A 19,256-nucleotide genomic window follows, 5' to 3' on the forward strand; every position below is an offset into this window, starting at 1 on the left:
AGCGAGTAGTTAATTGTGTCATGTGAAAAGTGTCGCGCTCCGGGGGAAGGAATGCGGGGCAAAGCACTGATAATTTGCGATTAATGATAAGATACGAGATGTGAACAACTGAACAGTCATGAGTCACACCTGCCACTGTGGACACCGTATGTCCAGACGATGGCGTGCTGTGCCAATCTCGCGCCTGCGTTGTTGCTGCACGTCAATTTGTTACTGATGGTGAGCTGACGTTTCAATTGCTATGTGTACATGGTGAAACCAATAGTAAGTAACAGTAGTTTGTGTTTTGAGGTGCTGGTAGGCGGAGTTTTGCTGACGGGGCTGCGTGCATGCTGGGACCCTACACTTTATGTGCCAGCACGCGAACTTTTTCCGCTCGAGTATCGTGTTACCGCTGTTCTGCTGCCTACTCTGGGCCTTGTCACGCTAATCGCCAGTCACGCTGCTCTTCTTGCGCTACGATCTCATCGCCGCACACTGCGTCGCGTGCTTCTTTATCTGGTATAGCACTTTGTTGTTAATAACAAAAAAGAACAACAAAGATTGAAATTATTATTACAATATCTCATAAGAATAACATAGTAGATCTTTAAAAAATCATGGATAAATATCAATATTATAAAATACTTATCCAGTAAAAGTCAAAACTGTTCATAATTTTTAATAATACAGACCTATTTTAGTTTTTCAATTCAAGTAATGACGATATAATGATCGATGAATGCAATAATTTTTATAATATATATTGGATATATAATAAAATATAAACATTGTGATTAAATTATATGTGTAAAAGGTCTTAACTATTCCAAGAATACTGTAGATACCAGTAAGACAGTAAGAGTTCTGTGTACAGTACGCTGGAATTCTCGTGGCATGCAGCATTGCACAAACAGCATGTGGAGCCTGGGTGTGGGCACGGTCCACCGAGTGGAGCCAGGGTGAGCAAGCGCGAGAGGTCCGACGCGCGGCGGCATTAGGTGAACACTTACAACCATTACTAGAAGAGTTAGCACAGTGGCCATCACTACCCCAGATCGCGCGTGTGGCCGCACTGATGCGCGAAGCACGCGATGATCTGCCGCGTGAGCTTCGAGCGCTGAGCGCTGCTGCCGTAATGCTATTGACGTTGCAATTACTAGCAGCACTGTTAGCGCTGATCTCGGCTATTGGCCCACCACGCCGCGCGCCTTCATTACTCACACTCTCCACACCACTCAGGTAACTGAAATCTATCTCCTCATGTTCTCTAATGTTAGTCTATGGTAAATTCTCCTTCTATCTTTAACATAAGAAAGTTTTATAAAAACATATGACTACAAATAGGAGTACATATTCATATATTTATTATGAAATACCCTGACGTTATCTAGCTTGCAACACATTAAGGCTTTATTTTCAATAAAATAAATCTTCTAGTGAGTCATATTTCAATTTCGGTGAAAGACACAAAAAAAACTTTTTGTAATCTATGGCTGTTTCTTAACAACATTTATATCTGATATAGCTTGCCACAAGCAACATTTGATAATTTATTTAACAATATCTAGTATTGTTTATTATACCAAGTTTCAATGAAATTTAGAATGGGCTCAAACTTGTGAATCCATTCATACACTTAAGCGTCATAATTGTGAAATAGACATTTATATTTGACGTTGAGGGTAGCAGTCGCAAAGGAAAGTCTCGAGCGGTGTACCGTGGCGGGAGACTGTGGCTGCTGCAGGATGACCGCAACGACGACGCGCCACTCGCCTTCACCTGAGACACCGTGCGCCAGCCGCTACTCACAACTGCCCATTTGCACGAGGACATTCACACTTCAGACATGAATATTCGTGTAATAAAACTGCTATGTGATAAACTATAACTGTAAAAGATGTTTAAGTAATTTTGAGTTATACTTGTAACAGATAAGCAGGTTATGATTGTCAAAAATAAAAATCAATAAACGGTATAAAAATATTTATTTATTGAGTTAAAGTATTTTAATAGCTCGAAGACATATGACGCTACTTATTGTCTAGTATGAACCAGTTTTCTTATAATGCATAATTTGTTAAAGTCGTGGGGCATTACTTTAAACAGTTATGCTTCTGTTAGCAAACAGACGGCCCAACAGTAATAAATCATAGCTTACTTCACTAAACTTAAAGCTATTTGGCACCGGAACGCTACGACTGCGTCTGTCACTGGCGTGTAACCAGGTGACAAAGGAACCCGGCGAATCTGAACCTCGCGTTGTGCTTTAGAACATTAACTATACGTTACTATAAAAACAGTAAGTATGACGATAAAATATTACGTATCAACGTACGTAGTATACGTACAAAATGCAGTGATATAGCACCACTCGTTGTAACAGAACACTTACCATCTAGGAATCACAAACACATGCAATACGAGCAATACAAAGGTGATATGAGTCAACTTTACGCTAGATATACGTTACGTTATCACTGGCGATTCACGCCTCTTTTTTCTACTTAAACATTACTTTTAATATTATAAATAATATGGCAGTCTGTTTAACAGCTTAAGTTCGTTCCGATTCATGCAACACATGCGTATTTCAACGTATTTGTGTAAAATACATTCAATTTATTTATTTATAACGAAATATGAGAATAGATCACGGAAATCCAGTTACTTCCAAGACGTTCCGTCTGTATTTTAACAAACGGTATGAAGGAAGAAACTATGTTTGAGGAACTTAACCCAAAGACGTTGAGTACGTATTGCTATGATTGCGAAACAATTTTAATAGAATGTAAATACATATTACAATTGGTAAGAAAACGATTAATTCGTTAGTGGAGGCAGTGTGCGTTATTGATTTTCGTTGAAAAACTGTCTATCAAAGTTCTGCGTTATGCCTGAGCTACCTGGCCTGCTTACGTCTCTATGAAAAATTACATACAATCTGCCGCTTCGTATATCGATTAACAAATCAATTATAACCAATTTTTGATATATACCTACAATACTTGAAATCGTTATATACGTTTGTTTAAACAATATGTATTTTCAAAAAACGCCTTTCAATATCGACGTAAATTTTAATAATTAGCATTAGACAACTTTCGTACCTAGTTCTCACTATTAATTATTGTAATATTAAGTTCTTGTAATGTGCCATAATAAAAGTTGTACGTGAGAATAAATGATATTATGTAGTATTGAAGTCGGAAATAACACCTTAAACAATTAGAGGAGAAGATAACAGGGCAAGAGTTCGTTCATCGTATATAAGGAGCGGTTACCGCTCACACAGTAGGTTTTTCAAACCAGGGGACGGCTAGAGGTCTGTGTGAAGGATGAGGAGAGCGGTGGGAGCGCGCGCAGGACGTCCGCCGGCGGCAGCCAGTTGCGCGTGCACAGCATCCCACCGTGCGTCGCGCGCTGTCGCTGCTGTTGCAGACCCGCCATGCTCCGACTCGCAAGGCTCTCTCTGAGGACGAGTCACACTCTTGCGAGACTCACCCTCCTCCTGAAAATTCGTAACAAATCATGTAACCGACATTCCATTTGTATTAAAAAGAGAGAATTAAGAAAAAAATTTAGACTACAACAGAACAACTCAACAATCTTATACAAAACAACAATATTTTTTACAAATTTTGATAGCCCAAGAAGCCGCAACCTCATGTGCTTATTTCTTTAATAAATAAATTTTACCTGCTAGAAAATCTTGTCTAATATCGTGTACATCCGCAAGTTAGCGGATTTGTGCCATCCTGGCGGTGGCGGTGATGACGCGGGTGGTGCAGATGGAGGCGCGCTTTTTTCCAGGGCCTCGCTGTCACTGTCCACCTCGCCAACTTCGCCGGGCTCGCACCGCCGACCTGCCGTGACTCCTCCGCGTGCCAGTCGTCGCGCCACTACCACCGCCGCCACTTGTAGCACCACCGCCAGCACCGCGAAAACTATCACTATCACGGCGTTGTTTGGGGCGCGTGCTTCCACCTCCTGCAATAACACACCTTGATGTTAAGGCACGTTTGATAAAGCTGCGTTGAAAATTAACAAAACATAAAATACAATTTGAAATATCAGAGAGTAAAGTGATTCACCTCGATCATGTTGTAGAGTGGCTGTGCGACATCGCGGTAGCGTTCGACGGCAAGTAGCGCCGGTTTAATATCGTGTAATAAGTCGATGCCTTTGCGCGCCAGTTCGGCTTCAGGCGCGGCGCGCCACCAAGCAGCTAAAGAGGCGACCAGCCACGCACCATACGCCACTTCACTTAGCGCCAGGGCGCATACACCCGCCACATAAGTGTGCAACGCGGCGGCGGGGCGGCGTGCAGCTGCAGCCGCGGCACCGGCAGCAACTGCCAGGTATACCAGGGCCGCTAGCCACAACCCAGCAGCCAGAACGTATGCCAGCGATACACGATATTGTGCAGCGCACAGGAATCGAAACCATGTGTATGTGCTCGGGTCCCACGCCAGCCGCGCCGCCGTCGACAGCAGTGCGCCGCTGTACATCTGCCAAACAATCCTAAATTAGCTAACATTTGGGTTTCAAACACCTAATTATTTCGAGTACCACTCAATGTCATGTTAGAACAGTAAGATGAGGCAAATCCGAAAGACTTGATGCGAGATAAACCGCTAAAAAGACCGATCGCGATGGAGGATCACTGTAGTAGCCACACTCTGTCAAAGTCAAGTCGAATGTTATCAAAACGAAACGACAAATCCAATCAATTTTTGGATTAGACTTTTTTATTTATTTATAAAAAGTTAACCACTGGAACAATAGCATCCTATATAAAGGGTGTCTGTAGTGGTAGCGTTCGGTAGGTGAAGTTCAAAGCGATAGGAAGTTTACTGAACAAATAAAAGTTATGTCTATGTCTAAATAGACCTGTGCGTCGCGTGCGGAGCATCCACGACGATCAGTTAGAAGACATGCTGCCTCTTTGAGCCTCCGCCTTTAACGATTTTTTGGCGTAGACTTAAGACATCCGTATAAGATCCACATAGTCCAAAACATCAAACCAATGAAGACTACAAACATCGAAAAATTTACTGTCAAAAGATGTTAGAGATTTTTTGAGAGGAAAATGGGATGGACAATGTTTAATTTTAGTGATGAGTTACGCTTTCATCTCGAATAGTACTTCAATCGTTAAAATTTCCGTTACTGGTCATCAAGCAAACCAAAACAAAAATATCAGAAAGCATTACACAGCCCGAAACATACTGTATGGTGTGCAATATCAGTGAAGAAAATTATCCGGCCATTTTTCTTGCAATGACCGCGACGTGCAACAGTTACGAGCGACGAGCGAGCGGTATATTGATTTTATTCTATTTTTTTTGTTCCGCAGCTGCAAGAAAGATAGAGAGAAGATGATATTGACAAGCAAGTCATACACATTCAGCAAGATGGGGCCACAGCCCACACAGCTAGGGTCTCCATGGACACACTAAAAGTGTTGTTTCCGGGAATAAGGCGCCTTAGAGACATATTCTGGCCACCCAGATCTCCCGACTTAACTCCAGCTGACTTTTTTATCTCAAAGTAAGAGTTTATGGCTAAAATAACGACAAAAGTGAGAGCCATATCAGTTGACATCCTGCGGCGTGTCTCTGCAAATTCACTAGTCCGCTTTGAAGAGTGCATTCATATTGCGTACAGAAAATCTGCACTAATTCATTATAATTTACGGTAATTATAATATTACAAATACAATTTTTTTTAATAAATATTTAACGTCTAAAATCGGCGCAGACACACCCTATATTATCTGATTGTACAGGTAATCCCGCGTGAAGCAGCGCGCGCGTCCCTGACTCAACGCAGAGACTTTCCGCTTCAATGCTCGTCATTCACCAAACACGCTGATAGACGCTCATTGTGCTCACCAATGCTATCAAGACCCAAGAAATAGTCGTATCATTTAGGTAATCGTTAGTTCTTAAGTACGCCTTGTTATCATCAAAGGATGTCTGTCAGATGTTATAACTAAGGATGGATTCATTACCATACAGTAATATTTCAAAATATGTAATTAATACTGTACAAAACAATATTTATCTAGAGAAATAACATTTATTATAAGCAGAAAGCAAAGTATTAACGTTTTTTTTTATATTATAATGAATCCTTTTTTAACGTTATCATCTCCGTATTAAACCTCCCTAAAACATGACTTTCAATTGGACTTTATAGAACTTATTAAAATATTTTTATCTAATTTAATGAAAATGATATCTTTAATCAAAGAATATTACCACCTAATTAACACCTAAACCAAATTTAAATTTTTCATAGACTACATGAAATTTGCAGTCAGTTCCAACTGAAACAATATAATAAAAATAAAAAGGTTATAATGTAGCCGAGTGACAGTGGTTGCCGAGTCGTAGGTAATTAATTATTCATAACGATTATCGTAATTAGCTATGCATCTTTACAATTGTACAACTTATAAATGTTATACCTATTTACAAGTTTTTATTAGCCCAGACAAATAAAATTTCTTACGTAGTATTAATGAGCTTGTAAATTATAGTAATTGTATCGCTGTAGAAGTCAAACGACGAACACAATACTCACTTCAAGTAAGTAGAAATATATGAAGGAGGCTGGGTGCTCATCTGGTTGTTAACGAGTCAGGTCAAAGACCCCGTTCCGTAACTTTACGTCGCATCTTCTTTATTGTTGACGACAAAAAGGATAAGGTCTGATATGTCATAATCAAATTCTTAATATAATTTATAGATGTTATTTGCGATAAGTACAGATAGAGAATAGTCTTTATTGAAACAACTGCTTATAATACAGTCAGTATTTTTTGTAGACGAGACAAATCATATTCAAAGTGTGCGTCTACAAATTGAGGGCAAATGCTCGGGTTAACCTAAATACGTATAGATAAGAATACTATAATATTTTTCGCTCAGCATTTAGTACTATGTACAACTTTCCTTTACTATGGTAACGTCTCGTAGGTCTTAGGTCTGTAGGTCTTAATCCGGTAATGAGCTCATGCTTACACATTACTTATATATCCTTGCCCCAAACCGTTTTATGGACTTTATAAGTCACTATATTTTAAAAGAACTAATTCAATATTAAACTGTGAGCATCTTCAGGATAGATTATAAGTCTTATTACTGTGCATTATGTAATCTTTAAGTACTATTTATAATATTCCTTTGTTTTATTACAGTTCTCGTTATTATTGTTTTTGTATGCCTCAGCTTATTTAATTCGGCAATTTTTTCTTATCTTTTGTATAAAAACACACTTCCTGTGATTTGTGCGAGTATGTTTTAAAATACGTTTTTCAGTTTCCACGCAAATGTAATGCAGGGGGACATTATACTTTATAATTTTCCTACACCAAACTTTAACTAATCACTATACACTACACATAAATTTTATAGGGTCAATTCAGGTCAATAAGTATTACCATGCCCCAGAACCGGTCACATTTAACAAAAAGCGAAGCCAAACCAAACATCGCGGTATAAAACAAATCAATATAAATACTTGCGTCATAAGACTCTGGTAACCGTAAGTTTCTTATGTTTGAAGAACCGAAACTTAAAAAGGCTTGCCAACATCGTCATAATACCAAATCGTTTCATAATGTCTTTAACTACATCTGATATTATAGCAGTGTCTTAGAGATTCGTAGTGTGTATTACTTGGTATTTAGTATTTTCTAATGCGATACAGTTAAAGCATTGTTATATCAATCATGCTTTGATGTTAATGGTAACCCACGATTTATACGCAAATCGGATTTAATTCTAAAACGAACCCAGAAGAAGGAAGATAAGTATTCAAATTTAAAATAGAAATTGGTCGTAAATTATGTGTACCTACAGGCTTGATTGTAACTGTTTAGCAGCAAGAACAAGGTGTCACGTCGAATACCCAATTAAGTCACGTACTTGACTACCGTACACCGTCTAAAACGTTTAATCGTGTTAACAATATTGTAATTTCGCAATATGAGACAGGTATTGTTAGCATTAACAAGAACTGCAGTTGTATGCGAATTGTAAACATGGTCGCCGCGTTTCCTGTAGTTACTTATCCAAAATTCTAATAATATCTTTTTATAGTCTTAAACTTAAAGCTCAAGCCGAGCTGAACGTTCTTCACTCGTGGATACAGTATAACCAAATCACGCTATTTTAAAGATAAGCTATATAATATTTAAGGCCAAACATAAGCAAAAAAACATCACATCTAACACTTACTGGGAAAGCTATACAACAAAAATTCCATGGAAAAAATACCTGGCGTTTTTTAATCAAACATATGAAAAACAAGGTATTGTTACTTCTGGGCTAACTTCGCGGTGTGGTCCCAAGCATTACATATACCTACAACGCGATATACAATCTATAACGTATTAGTTAAACCGAAAATAAATTACCTGATCGAAATTTGGGGCACTGCCCCAAAAACAAGACCCACGTAAATATAACTGTTCCAAAGCTAATTGATCAAAATCATGCTTTAAGTATTACCCACGCTTGCCTTCTTCTAGAGAACTATAGATAAACGGCTGTTACTTACGAGGCAGCACAATTTGAGAGTCCGCACAGGCGCAGGCACTACCTAAACACTTTAAATTTTATGTCTTATAAGTGATTATTGTAATCTTTTTGAGATTATATACACATAAACCTATTTTTAGATATAGCACCACAAACTTATGTACGCAATAAAATATTGTTACCAATATGACACATACTTGTACAATTTAAGGAACTTAATATTAAGAAAATCGTCTCTCAATGCAAAAATATTCTTACGATTTTATGAAGGAATCGATTAAGTGTTACAAGCTAAATTGTTATTTAAGCCATAGTTTATTTTCCCTAATTTCTGTTATATTTTACATTCGATTTTCTTTTACATCGTGTAAATAAAAACAGGATATACATAGAAATAAATATAAATATACTAAAACAAGTAAAGCGAGCATTAATAATAGTAATACCTAATATGAATTTCAAAGAATTATTGAGTCACACGTGCAAAGTTCTGCTGACCGATGATAATCACATCGACGCTATTAGTAATAACTAATGTATATGGTTTTATATTAAATTTATATTGCAATATATAGAAAATCTTATAGAAAACCAAGTGAATAACGGAACAAATTTAAGATCTTTTTATATTTATTGACTCGATAATTACGTAATAATATTATGATTTACCATGACAAATACGCGCTGACCACATCTTAATATGTATAATAGTTTTACGAATAAGGCCTCGAGATTAGTATTGATAAAAAAATCTGTTTAACCAAATATTGGAGAAGTTACCAGATCCAAACTTAAGTCTAGATCCAGGTTTAAAAGGGAGAAGATTATATTCCAATATCTGACCGGTTTTTGGAAACAAGTTAATTTCGTGAATGCTATGTTAAGGCTTTTACGATTTATGTTTCATTCTATAGTTACTTCAAAAGTACAAATGATTCAAAGTATTATGTCAATCTAAATTATCTGTAGTGATAATGAATTATCAGTAGTAATGCTTGTTTGTTTATATTTTTATTGCGTATTGTTATAAAGACTGACTTTAGTAGCATACAATTAGTCTTAAATGCTGTCTTTAAATCATTACTCATCGTTCATAACTCAAAAATGTAGAAGGAAACCAGTGGGCTTTCTTGACATATATGTATGTATTTTCCTTATTTTATTAACAATTAATCTCAATACATATGAAAATCTTGTATGGACGAATTTCCAAATAGAAGAGAAACGCTCATATATATACATTATTATATACTGGAACGCAGATTGTATACAGAAGGCTTTGTTTATATCATACAATTTTTTTTTAAGTAATTGAGTACTTTTGTTTGGAACAAACAAAAATCTAAAAATTGTTTTAAGGAGAAAAGTAAACTTGACCTCATTTGACAACTGTCAAATTAGGTAACTGTTAAATTCAACTGTCAGTTTACAACATGAACAGCCTGAGCAAAGCACTATTTTATATTTGTGCACTTCAAACGAAATTCATTGCTTTTTAACTTTCTAACTATCCTAATAGAATAAAAGACTAAAGTAAAACAACTAGACCAATTTTTTGTTGCTGTCAATTGATACTGGAAAGCAATCCTGTCCAGGAAAATTTATGCTGTTGTACTATGTATGTGGTAACAATTAATTAAGAAGTAGTAGTAGTAGTTATGTTATGTTATGCATGTTATTTTGAATACAATTATTGGTGTTATATTGACAACCACAGCAAATATATATTTTGCTTGTTAAAATTATGTGGTCAAATAAATGAAATGAATTAAACATTTAATAGCCTATATTTATGGCCATTCTTATAGTTTGCCGAACAATAACGTATTTATCGTTTCAGTCACTTTACTTTATCAGCGATAAATTATCTATAATATTGGTACAAGCTTATATGTAACGAAAAATCTTGTGAATGTAGTACATTCATTGCTTACCGAAAACTGAATCCCACTTATGGAAAGTAAACAAGATAAGAACTTCGCTCACCAGTTTATTTTCGTGTGAATAAGAACCGAATGATCTTACTTCCAATGAACATTAGGGTTTATACAAAGTCTATGGACTTTATATTTGAAAATATATTATTCTCTATTATAAGTCTAAAATAACATTTTTAAAACAGGTACGTAAAACTAAATCAATTTGGTAATATGTACGGATCCTTTTCAAATTGTGTGCGACAAAAATACGTAGCCATATAGAACTTGTTTTAAATCCGGCAAGTTTTTTTTTAAAATAATTTATTACATGACCATAGAAAGCAAAGTTTAACAGATTGTGTTGCTATAATAATAGGTATCTTGTTCATAAAACAAAAATCATAAGAATGTTTGTTTAATTTCTGTTATTAAGTGAATTGATTTTATAATTGAAGGAAATATTACAATATGAACTCTAATGATGATAACTATTTATCAAAGGTATGGCAGCTGTACGGCATAAGGTTATGTGAGAGATCAAGCTTAGCTTGACGTCACCACAATATTTACATTATGTACACAATATTTTGAAATTGCGTTACAAGTGCTAAATCAAACGACTGTGACCTCGTCTAGATTTCAGGTCATATACCGAATTCTGCTTAAATCCTAAATCAGATATGACTTAAACCGTCATTACTCATTACTATAGTTTGCAGGAATGCAGACATTTGTCGGTATGAATAAGAAATAAATTCGATTAAGTGTTGTAATTATTATTAATATTTTTTTATAAAACAAGTAAATCAATTCGTATTATAAGATATTATAGGAATTTATTTACAGAAATACTGTTCATTACGAAATTATAAACAATTACCGATGATACATAAATAATTAAACCTTTTATTTAGAATGTTGTAGCAGCGGTAATTAAATAAAGTTGTTCATTCTGCACGCACAAAAAATTATATCCTTAAACATGCAAACACAAGGGTTGGATATTAAACTTACTGCAAAAGCGATGTTGATAAAGATGAAGACGCTCTGTGAGGTGCAAAGCCCGCGGGTGCAGCCCATGGCGGCCCTGCAGCTGGCGTACACTAGCTGTTCACTGACTGCACATTGGGGCCTGCCGCGACCCTTTACAAGCTTAGAGGGAACACGCGCACACCCGACACTCACCAAGCCTCATAAGGCACTGACGACCTTTTTGTTTTGAATTTCACTGTCGACACTAGGCGCGCGTCTGGAACGGGCGGTTTGTGAATGTGAGAGCGGGGGTGCGGAGCGTGCGTCCTGCGTCCCGGACCTCAGTTGGGTAACCGTAGCAGTAAACCGTTGCTTATGCTTCGTGCTACACATCCATTAACCATTAACTTATAGGCAATGACTACTGTGATACGCAACTAGCAATTAAAAATGTAACTATGTATTTGAAATACAAACAATAGTTTCTTTGTAAGAATAAAAGACAGGATTTTATTTAATAGATTTGACCAAGGTCAGAAGTCACCTATGCAAAGTCTACTTCGTGCACCTACATCACATCACAAAAACTACACAAAGAATAATAATAATTGAATATTTATTTAGTCGGGTGGAATAAATTTTACGCGAGGTAATTAAATACTATACTATAAATCTGAGTTAAAGAAATATATATTTTGCTCGAAAAGGGATCTGAATAACTAACCCGACAGCTGCTTAACTCCCTTCCCTGAGGTGTTGTTGTATTGGTTCATCATTGAATATTAAAGTTACCAGATAATAGTTTAAACAGGTTTCATTTAGTTTCAAGTTCATTAACTTATACAGTCGAGAATAAATTGCACCATCTTCAAAAGCCACACAAACAAACAGCGCACACTAAGTCAAAAACCTGTTCCGACCCGTACACGTGTGCATTCCGATCTTACAGGTATAAGTTGCTTTCTATACAATAGTCAATACGATCAGTGGTCAGGCAGCCCTTGAGTCCCTTCCTCGGCAGGTAGGTAGCAGATTCACTACCGCCCGGTTGATCCACTCGCCACTAGGTAGGTACATAAAATTCGGTTGACCTAAATAGTTGAATCAATAAGCAACAGTTGATTTGTGCCGAGCGGCGAGTGTCACAAGCTCAAGACGAGGGCTGATTGCTACTAATTGAAGACTATTAGACGCTGCGAGTCGCGACCCTCTGCCTACGGTATCGCAACACAATCAACTACAATTACACTACACGTCGTCTTACGACTTTACTACCTACATCTAGAAAAAAAGATTTTTAGTTATATCAGTACTGAACATGAATATTATTGATATATTTTCTTACGATCGAGCTAGATTACTAAGCTTACTAAGTTAAAGTTTTTCACACAGGTTGTAGGTGAAACTGATTAGCCAGTAACGACAACGATCCAATTCGATAGTTTGAATTCATGTTTTCAATGGCTTAGTGGCTAAAGCATGGGACTCTCAACTCTGAGGTGATATGTTAGAATCACGGCTGTGGACTTTTCGAACGATGGAGGAAACCGGCATGCTTTAGACCCAAAAATCGATGTCGTAAGTCGGCTCAGTTTCTTACGAACTTTTTATGTAAGACTGAAATAGCTGTTAAATTTTTTGTTTTGTCCTTAGTCACTTCGACTATTAAGGAATAACAACATCATACAGTAAGATTAACAAGTAAGAATTGTTAAACAACATATAGTAACAACAACATATTATAAGTAAGTATTTTATGAACAAGACTGATACTTAAAGATAACAAATAGATAGGCGCATTGTTAAATACAATTTTAACGGTCTTCAAGAACCCTGTGGAAACACAACAAATCTTAACTTTTCGATGTGGAAATGAATTATAATAAACTAAACTAATATTTACCTATAGTCTTGGTCATCAAGCCTTCACGTTATATAATGTTATTTAAATCCAATACAAATGATAATATTTAATGTACCTACATGTTACACGACTCTTATTAGAGTCAGCAGAATTTTGCAACCATATACCTAATGTCTCCTTACATCAGAGTTTGCAAATGAGAATTTGATGTGTTTGTTGTAGCGTCATCATTTACCATCGCTAGGTCTAAGCACGACTAATGCAATCTGGGATTGTCACAAAGTTTCACAATCATCAAATTCATTCCTTTGTCCGCAGACAATTCATTGTTACGTATATTTGAATGTCTCGCGATAGCTTCTCGCTATGTTAGCTTCAGGTCATTAAATAAATAGTTAGGGCATCATATGTGCTAATAGGAACATACAATGGACAGTAGAGTATCGTTCACAACTATGCGAACTTAACGAAGATAAGTAGTTTAGTACCTTTGACCGCGAGACCTACGGTCTAATTCTCTATTTATTTAGTTTCACAAGTTCTATTACGTATTTCTTTATTTGCGATTCGCATTCTGGTATATATCGATGTCTCCGTGATAATCGAAATAAATTATATAGTAACCAGTACAATAAGTTCTAAAGTGTTTTTAAAAATACTCTTCATACTCAGTGTCATCAGATATATCACAATTACCGATTATTTTATTTAAGCTACAAACTTATCTTTTGTAATAATTGCAAGTAATGTAAGCGCCTACTATTTTATAAAACGCAATAACGCGCTGGATTTTTTCGATAATAAATCGCCTCTGTAAAACATATTGAGTAATTTTTAACATAACACTTTTCAGTGGCAACATAAGCGAACATGAGTGATCATTTTAAGACACGCGATAGAAAATCAATTGAGTTCGAGATGTCACGAAAGTAAAATGAATTGTCCATTAACAGGCGCTATATTATACCTATTTGTGGGTTGTCTTATGTTTAGTGCACGTTGAAAAGTATCGCAAAATATAAGGTAGCAAAAAGGGAGTAAAGAAACAAACACAACACTTTTTTCATTTATTTTAAGACACCGAACACAACAATAAATATAACTAAGAATACATGGCACCAGGTGATGGTATAACTTAAATTAATTTATCGCTCTTACCCTGAGATTCGGGAGTAGTGAGTGGAAATACTATAGACTATAGACCATGAAATAGACAACAATAGCTACCATTATTATTATCAATATTATTGTAAAAAAACACATGGAATATCAAAATGAAGTAGTTTTAACGGAATCAGTCGAAGTACTATATTCGTACTTTTTAAAAAATTTAAACTATAAAGTAATTTAACAATCTTACAAATAACATATATTTTAAAAAAAACAAAAATTTGTACTCAAACGATACATCGAGAACGTGTAGAGACACGATTATTAGTTATATATAAAATATCAGTCAATAAATGGCAGTGTTCATTTTGCGAGTAAAATTACTTCAGTACTCAAAGTCGTTCATTAATGGTTAACTAATTATACATAGATAAATGTTAAAAAGTGATTTCAATGCCCTATTCTTCTTTAAATCGGACATTAACTAATCATTAATTAAACTTTATATATGTAATTATAAATATGTGTCTACCATTACAGATAATAACGACTCTGAGTTAGTTTGTTTCACTTTATTCCAACAGATCCGTGAACTGTCATACGACATCATTTAATTTGTATATAATATGTTATTCAAAAGTATTTTAAAATATGAAGATTATTGTATAAGAACTATGTCTAAAATTATAACTACACACGTTTTGGTTAATGCCTTACATCAATAAACTTAATCAAAATTTATTTTAATATAAATAAATTATGTTTGTGAATATAAAAACTTTGTCATGACTTAGATTATGTATTATGTTATGTTACCTACAAATTTGATTATTTTTTTATGGTATGGTGCTTTTAAATGCTAATTATATTGGTCCAAGATCCCGCCAGAGATTCTTATTTTCCCAAATATACCTAATGTTTATGTTGTAAGAAAATATTTGGGATCTTGCTCAATAATATTACTACGTGCACATGTGTGTGTGCTCAGTTTCATAGGACTACTGAAAAAAACTAATTATAATAGGAACAAATTAAATGCATTTTGACGGTGGGTGGAGTCTATCCAATACACACTAAAGTCGCTTAACGACTGAAAACATATTAAAATAATATCTTATAATAACTAGTTTGTAATCAATAAAATGTTTATAAACCTCAATTCCACAGTTCTCAATTCCACTTGTATAAAACAAGTTTTTAATATTATGGCTTAGGTTTTATCAGATCTAATACGGGTTATTGTTGTGGTTGGTAGGAGCATTTTTCTCCCATTAAAGGCCTCTGGAGCGCGGTCACATTTCTATAGTAATTCGTGGAGTATCAGTGTGTACTTTACTTGTAAAAACGTCGGAGTATAGTACATACGCCAGTGTTACAGTTGTCTTACGCTTTATAGTTGTGCGAGGGATGTGCGCGGAGAGTAAGGGCAAGCGCGAGCAGCAGCGAAAGCGCATGGGCAACGAGGAGCGTAGCTGCGGCGAGCAATGGCGCGCGCGCAGCGTTGGCTAGTGCTGTTAGAACGCGCCCCCCGCACCCCGCCGCGTGTAGCCCTACGCCGCCCCCGGACGCCGCTGGTACACGGCGCGCTACGTCGCATGCCGGAACCGCCCCATCCTCAAACAAAAACGTATGCAATTCAGTCAAAACGTAATGGAGACTGCATAATCGACGTGGCGGTTGTGCGATATAAAATATTTATTTTGCTACGAAAAAATTATATATGTACTTACTACTTATTATTTGTATATAAACTATTAATATGATTACTGTTTAACTACAACGATGTAACAGTGTGGTTCACTAACGAAAGCGGTAATATTACTATTGCTACCTCAAATCCCACAACGACTGTTTTCTTTCTGTACAATCTCTAAGGAAGACATATATAGAATGCGTATGTATTCTTGTGGCAAATTTTATATTATATTTATTCTAGGAGCAGTATATTAAACAAGTTAGCCGCATATACGCCTCTAGTATAATTGTCGATGTCTCAGCAATTTTCTTCCCATTAGCGCTAAAACCTCACTGGCAACTCATTTCTACCATTACTACGACTGATTTGATCTAAATGAGGAATTGCTCAATAATCTGGTGTCTAAATTTCTTAATACGTTTCATATTTGGTTTAAGGAAGTACCACCACATGACTGTAAGGGACTTGCCTGGTTACCCATTCGTCAACGACGTGATGCTCATGCTCTCCATCTCTTATCTTTCTATCCTCTTCTAAAACTCCTTTTTACCTCATAAACGATTTTAAATTGGAAGCTCTAAGCTATTATTATTATTAGCTTTAAATCTCTGCTGTACGTTACCTATACACATCATATGACTTACTTACGTACTAATTAAACTTACTGAAATTATCCTTATGTCTTTTTTCAGCGTCCTTTTCATTGTCTACATATAAAGACATAATAAAGTAAATATTATGCTTTGATTCATTCTTTATATCTAATTCATTCTATATCTTATGTAGTTTTGCGCTTTGCACTCACCTCATTTAATTTTATGGTTGCCAGGAAGAGAAAGCTCAAAAGCTAATAAGGCCCTCCGTTGCCTTCCTTATTTTTATACTAATTGTACTGATTTCTTGTGAACGAAGTGTAAATAAATATGTAAAGGACAGGACAAGGCACTCTAAATTGCCTTTCACATTTATAAATGTATTATAGCGACAAGGGTACTGAAGGATTTTATTCAATACATATTGTTAGCCCATATCTTCTATAAGCTTGACACCTCTTGCAACATGATGTTTGATTAATGTTCTACAATAAGCCTATTTACCAATGCACATGTTCATAGATTGAAAAACAGCAGTTAAGTAACCAAAAAAACACAACCACAGATTTCATTTCATAACAATTCCTAGTGCAAAATTCTATAAGTGTGTCTAGGAATATTTTGTACAGTCATTGCAACAGTCACCACGCCCAATGTGCTGATTTCATTTTCATCAAATTTCAAGTAATTTATTCATTAATACTACTACCTACCTAATACTGTATGCAGACCTTTACTTATAATTATTTTAGAATTAATCTAGCTAGTAAACACGAATCTATTCAAATAGACCATGTTGAATATTTTTACATATTACGTAAGGATATAACAATGAAATCTCTTTGGTAATCTGGTTTCTAAGACAACCTAAAACACATAAGTATATCTACTTACAATGCAGCAAGAAGGCGGCACATAATAGTAGGCGGGCTCCGCAGCAACGCTAAGATCAAGTGCCACTGCTCCGGGCTCCAAGCTTGCCCCTGCTGCCCATGCCGACTGCTGCCAGTCCCGAGGACTAGAGGCCCCACAGCACTCCAACTGCAATGCACATGCTAAAATTTACAAATACTTTTCTCATCCAATTAATAAGAAGTTCACCATCAATAAAGCCTACTATTATTGCAACTATTTTTAATTGCAACATGAAAAATTAAAACTGTTATAATGCATGTATAAGGTCTAGTTTTGATAGTCAGTACTAACCCCAGATTGTATCACGTCGATGATCTGAGTGCGCGCGGGCAGCACGCCATAGTCATGCACTACTGTATGGTGTAACCGATCAGCGAGTGCTGCACGCAACTGCGGCAAATGGGCGGCACCCCACCAGGCTGCTGCCCCCTCTGCTACTGCACTCAATGCTAGCAATGCGAAACTGGCAGCAAGTAATGATGCCGAGCCCCGCACAGCACCAGCCAGTGCTGCTATAGCTCCCAATGTCAATACAGCACCCCAGGCAGCAATTGCACACAGACCAGCTTTCCCAGATCCTGTCTCACTGCCGCGGCCATCCCACAAGGCCCATGCTGCAAACGAACACACCCCAACTCCGACACACTGAAAACATTATGATATATTCTTATCATTTTCCAATTAAATGTATAAGATACAATAAGTGCATAAAATTTTCTTAAATGGTGATCAGAAGAAAACTTCAGAATAGCTCAGTGTTAAATTATTTTATAAATATCCTGTAAATAATCGTCACTTGCTTCAAAAACTCATTATACTGTAGAAAAGCACGCACAACACGTACAAAAAATAGAAGGTGCATTTTTATTTAATATACTAATAAAAATGTGAAACCACGTCAAAAATACATACTTAAAAAATCCAACAACCATCGGATTGACTAAAAAGAATTTCGAAAGCTTCTATATCAAAAGTAAAAAGCTTAATCGGCATACGTACCAAAAAAATCACATTGAAAAGGATTAGCAAGCACTTCATTAGGGAGTAACACCGAGACAAACTCATGTTTGATTGTAAAGCGTTCCCTCAAATCCTCAATGTCCTAAATAAATATGTAAACAAAAAATATTCTTTGCAATGCAACAACTCCAAACACAAGCGTTGGAGTATTCTTATTTGGTGATACTACATACACAAATTTATAGTTACTGGTGTATGTTAAACGTGTAAGTTATATCTGGCATTAATTTTTGAATTTGGAAGTGATCATGTATGTAGGCGAATTACTAAAATAATGTCGCAAATTTTGATTTCGGAATAAATATTATAAATTATTATTAAACCCATTCACAGAGACACAGATTAGGATTTAGGAAGAATATTGACAATTCACTAATCAGATATGTTAGCATTTCTCCCAAGTCTGTGCTTTTGATATGATCACAGCCCATACATTCTATGTTAACATTATATTTAATGAAGAAGTAGAATAGTCATAAATAAATAAATAAAAATAATTTAAAAAATTTGCTTAAACAAGTGTGTACTAGTAATTAATTTAGAAAAGATTTTTATTCCATACTTGAGAAACTTGCATAACAGTCACCGATTTCTAATACTATTTAATAATAAGAGAACTTCGAAGAGTTTATTATC

General features: G+C 35.8%; 3 protein-coding genes across 4 annotated transcripts; 1 reads left to right on the top strand and 2 right to left on the bottom strand.

The window, feature by feature from the left end:
• The first annotated feature begins 61 nt into the window (after nt 1-61).
• On the top strand, nt 62-1,950 carry LOC123720806. 2 transcript variants are annotated; one of them, XM_045677572.1, is made up of 4 exons: nt 62-219; nt 292-501; nt 857-1,221; nt 1,643-1,950. In XM_045677572.1, exons 1-4 carry the CDS (start codon nt 160-162, stop codon nt 1,830-1,832), a joined length of 825 nt encoding a protein of 274 aa, XP_045533528.1. In that variant the 5' UTR covers nt 62-159; the 3' UTR covers nt 1,833-1,950. The 2 variants fall into 2 exon arrangements, with proteins under 2 accessions (XP_045533528.1, XP_045533529.1); XM_045677573.1 differs by having other exon boundaries at nt 84-219; nt 1,669-1,885.
• LOC123720808 lies at nt 1,951-11,806 on the bottom strand. The gene is made up of 4 exons (XM_045677576.1): nt 11,465-11,806; nt 4,074-4,490; nt 3,679-3,969; nt 1,951-3,490 (listed from the first exon to the last, which is right to left on the bottom strand). The coding sequence occupies exons 1-3, from the start codon at nt 11,528-11,530 to the stop codon at nt 3,682-3,684; spliced, it is 771 nt and encodes a 256-aa protein (XP_045533532.1). The 5' UTR covers nt 11,531-11,806; the 3' UTR covers nt 1,951-3,490; nt 3,679-3,681.
• A 2,547-nt stretch (nt 11,807-14,353) lies between these two features.
• Nucleotides 14,354-18,947, bottom strand: LOC123720807 (tetraspanin-10-like). The gene is made up of 4 exons (XM_045677575.1): nt 18,600-18,947; nt 17,892-18,245; nt 17,580-17,726; nt 14,354-16,010 (listed from the first exon to the last, which is right to left on the bottom strand). The coding sequence occupies exons 1-4, from the start codon at nt 18,663-18,665 to the stop codon at nt 15,780-15,782; spliced, it is 798 nt and encodes a 265-aa protein (XP_045533531.1). The 5' UTR covers nt 18,666-18,947; the 3' UTR covers nt 14,354-15,779.
• Nucleotides 18,948-19,256: the final 309 nt, after the last annotated feature.

The sequence above is a fragment of the Pieris brassicae genome, chromosome 2, assembly GCF_905147105.1.
Source record: "Pieris brassicae chromosome 2, ilPieBrab1.1, whole genome shotgun sequence".
NCBI lineage: Eukaryota > Metazoa > Arthropoda > Insecta > Lepidoptera > Pieridae > Pieris > Pieris brassicae.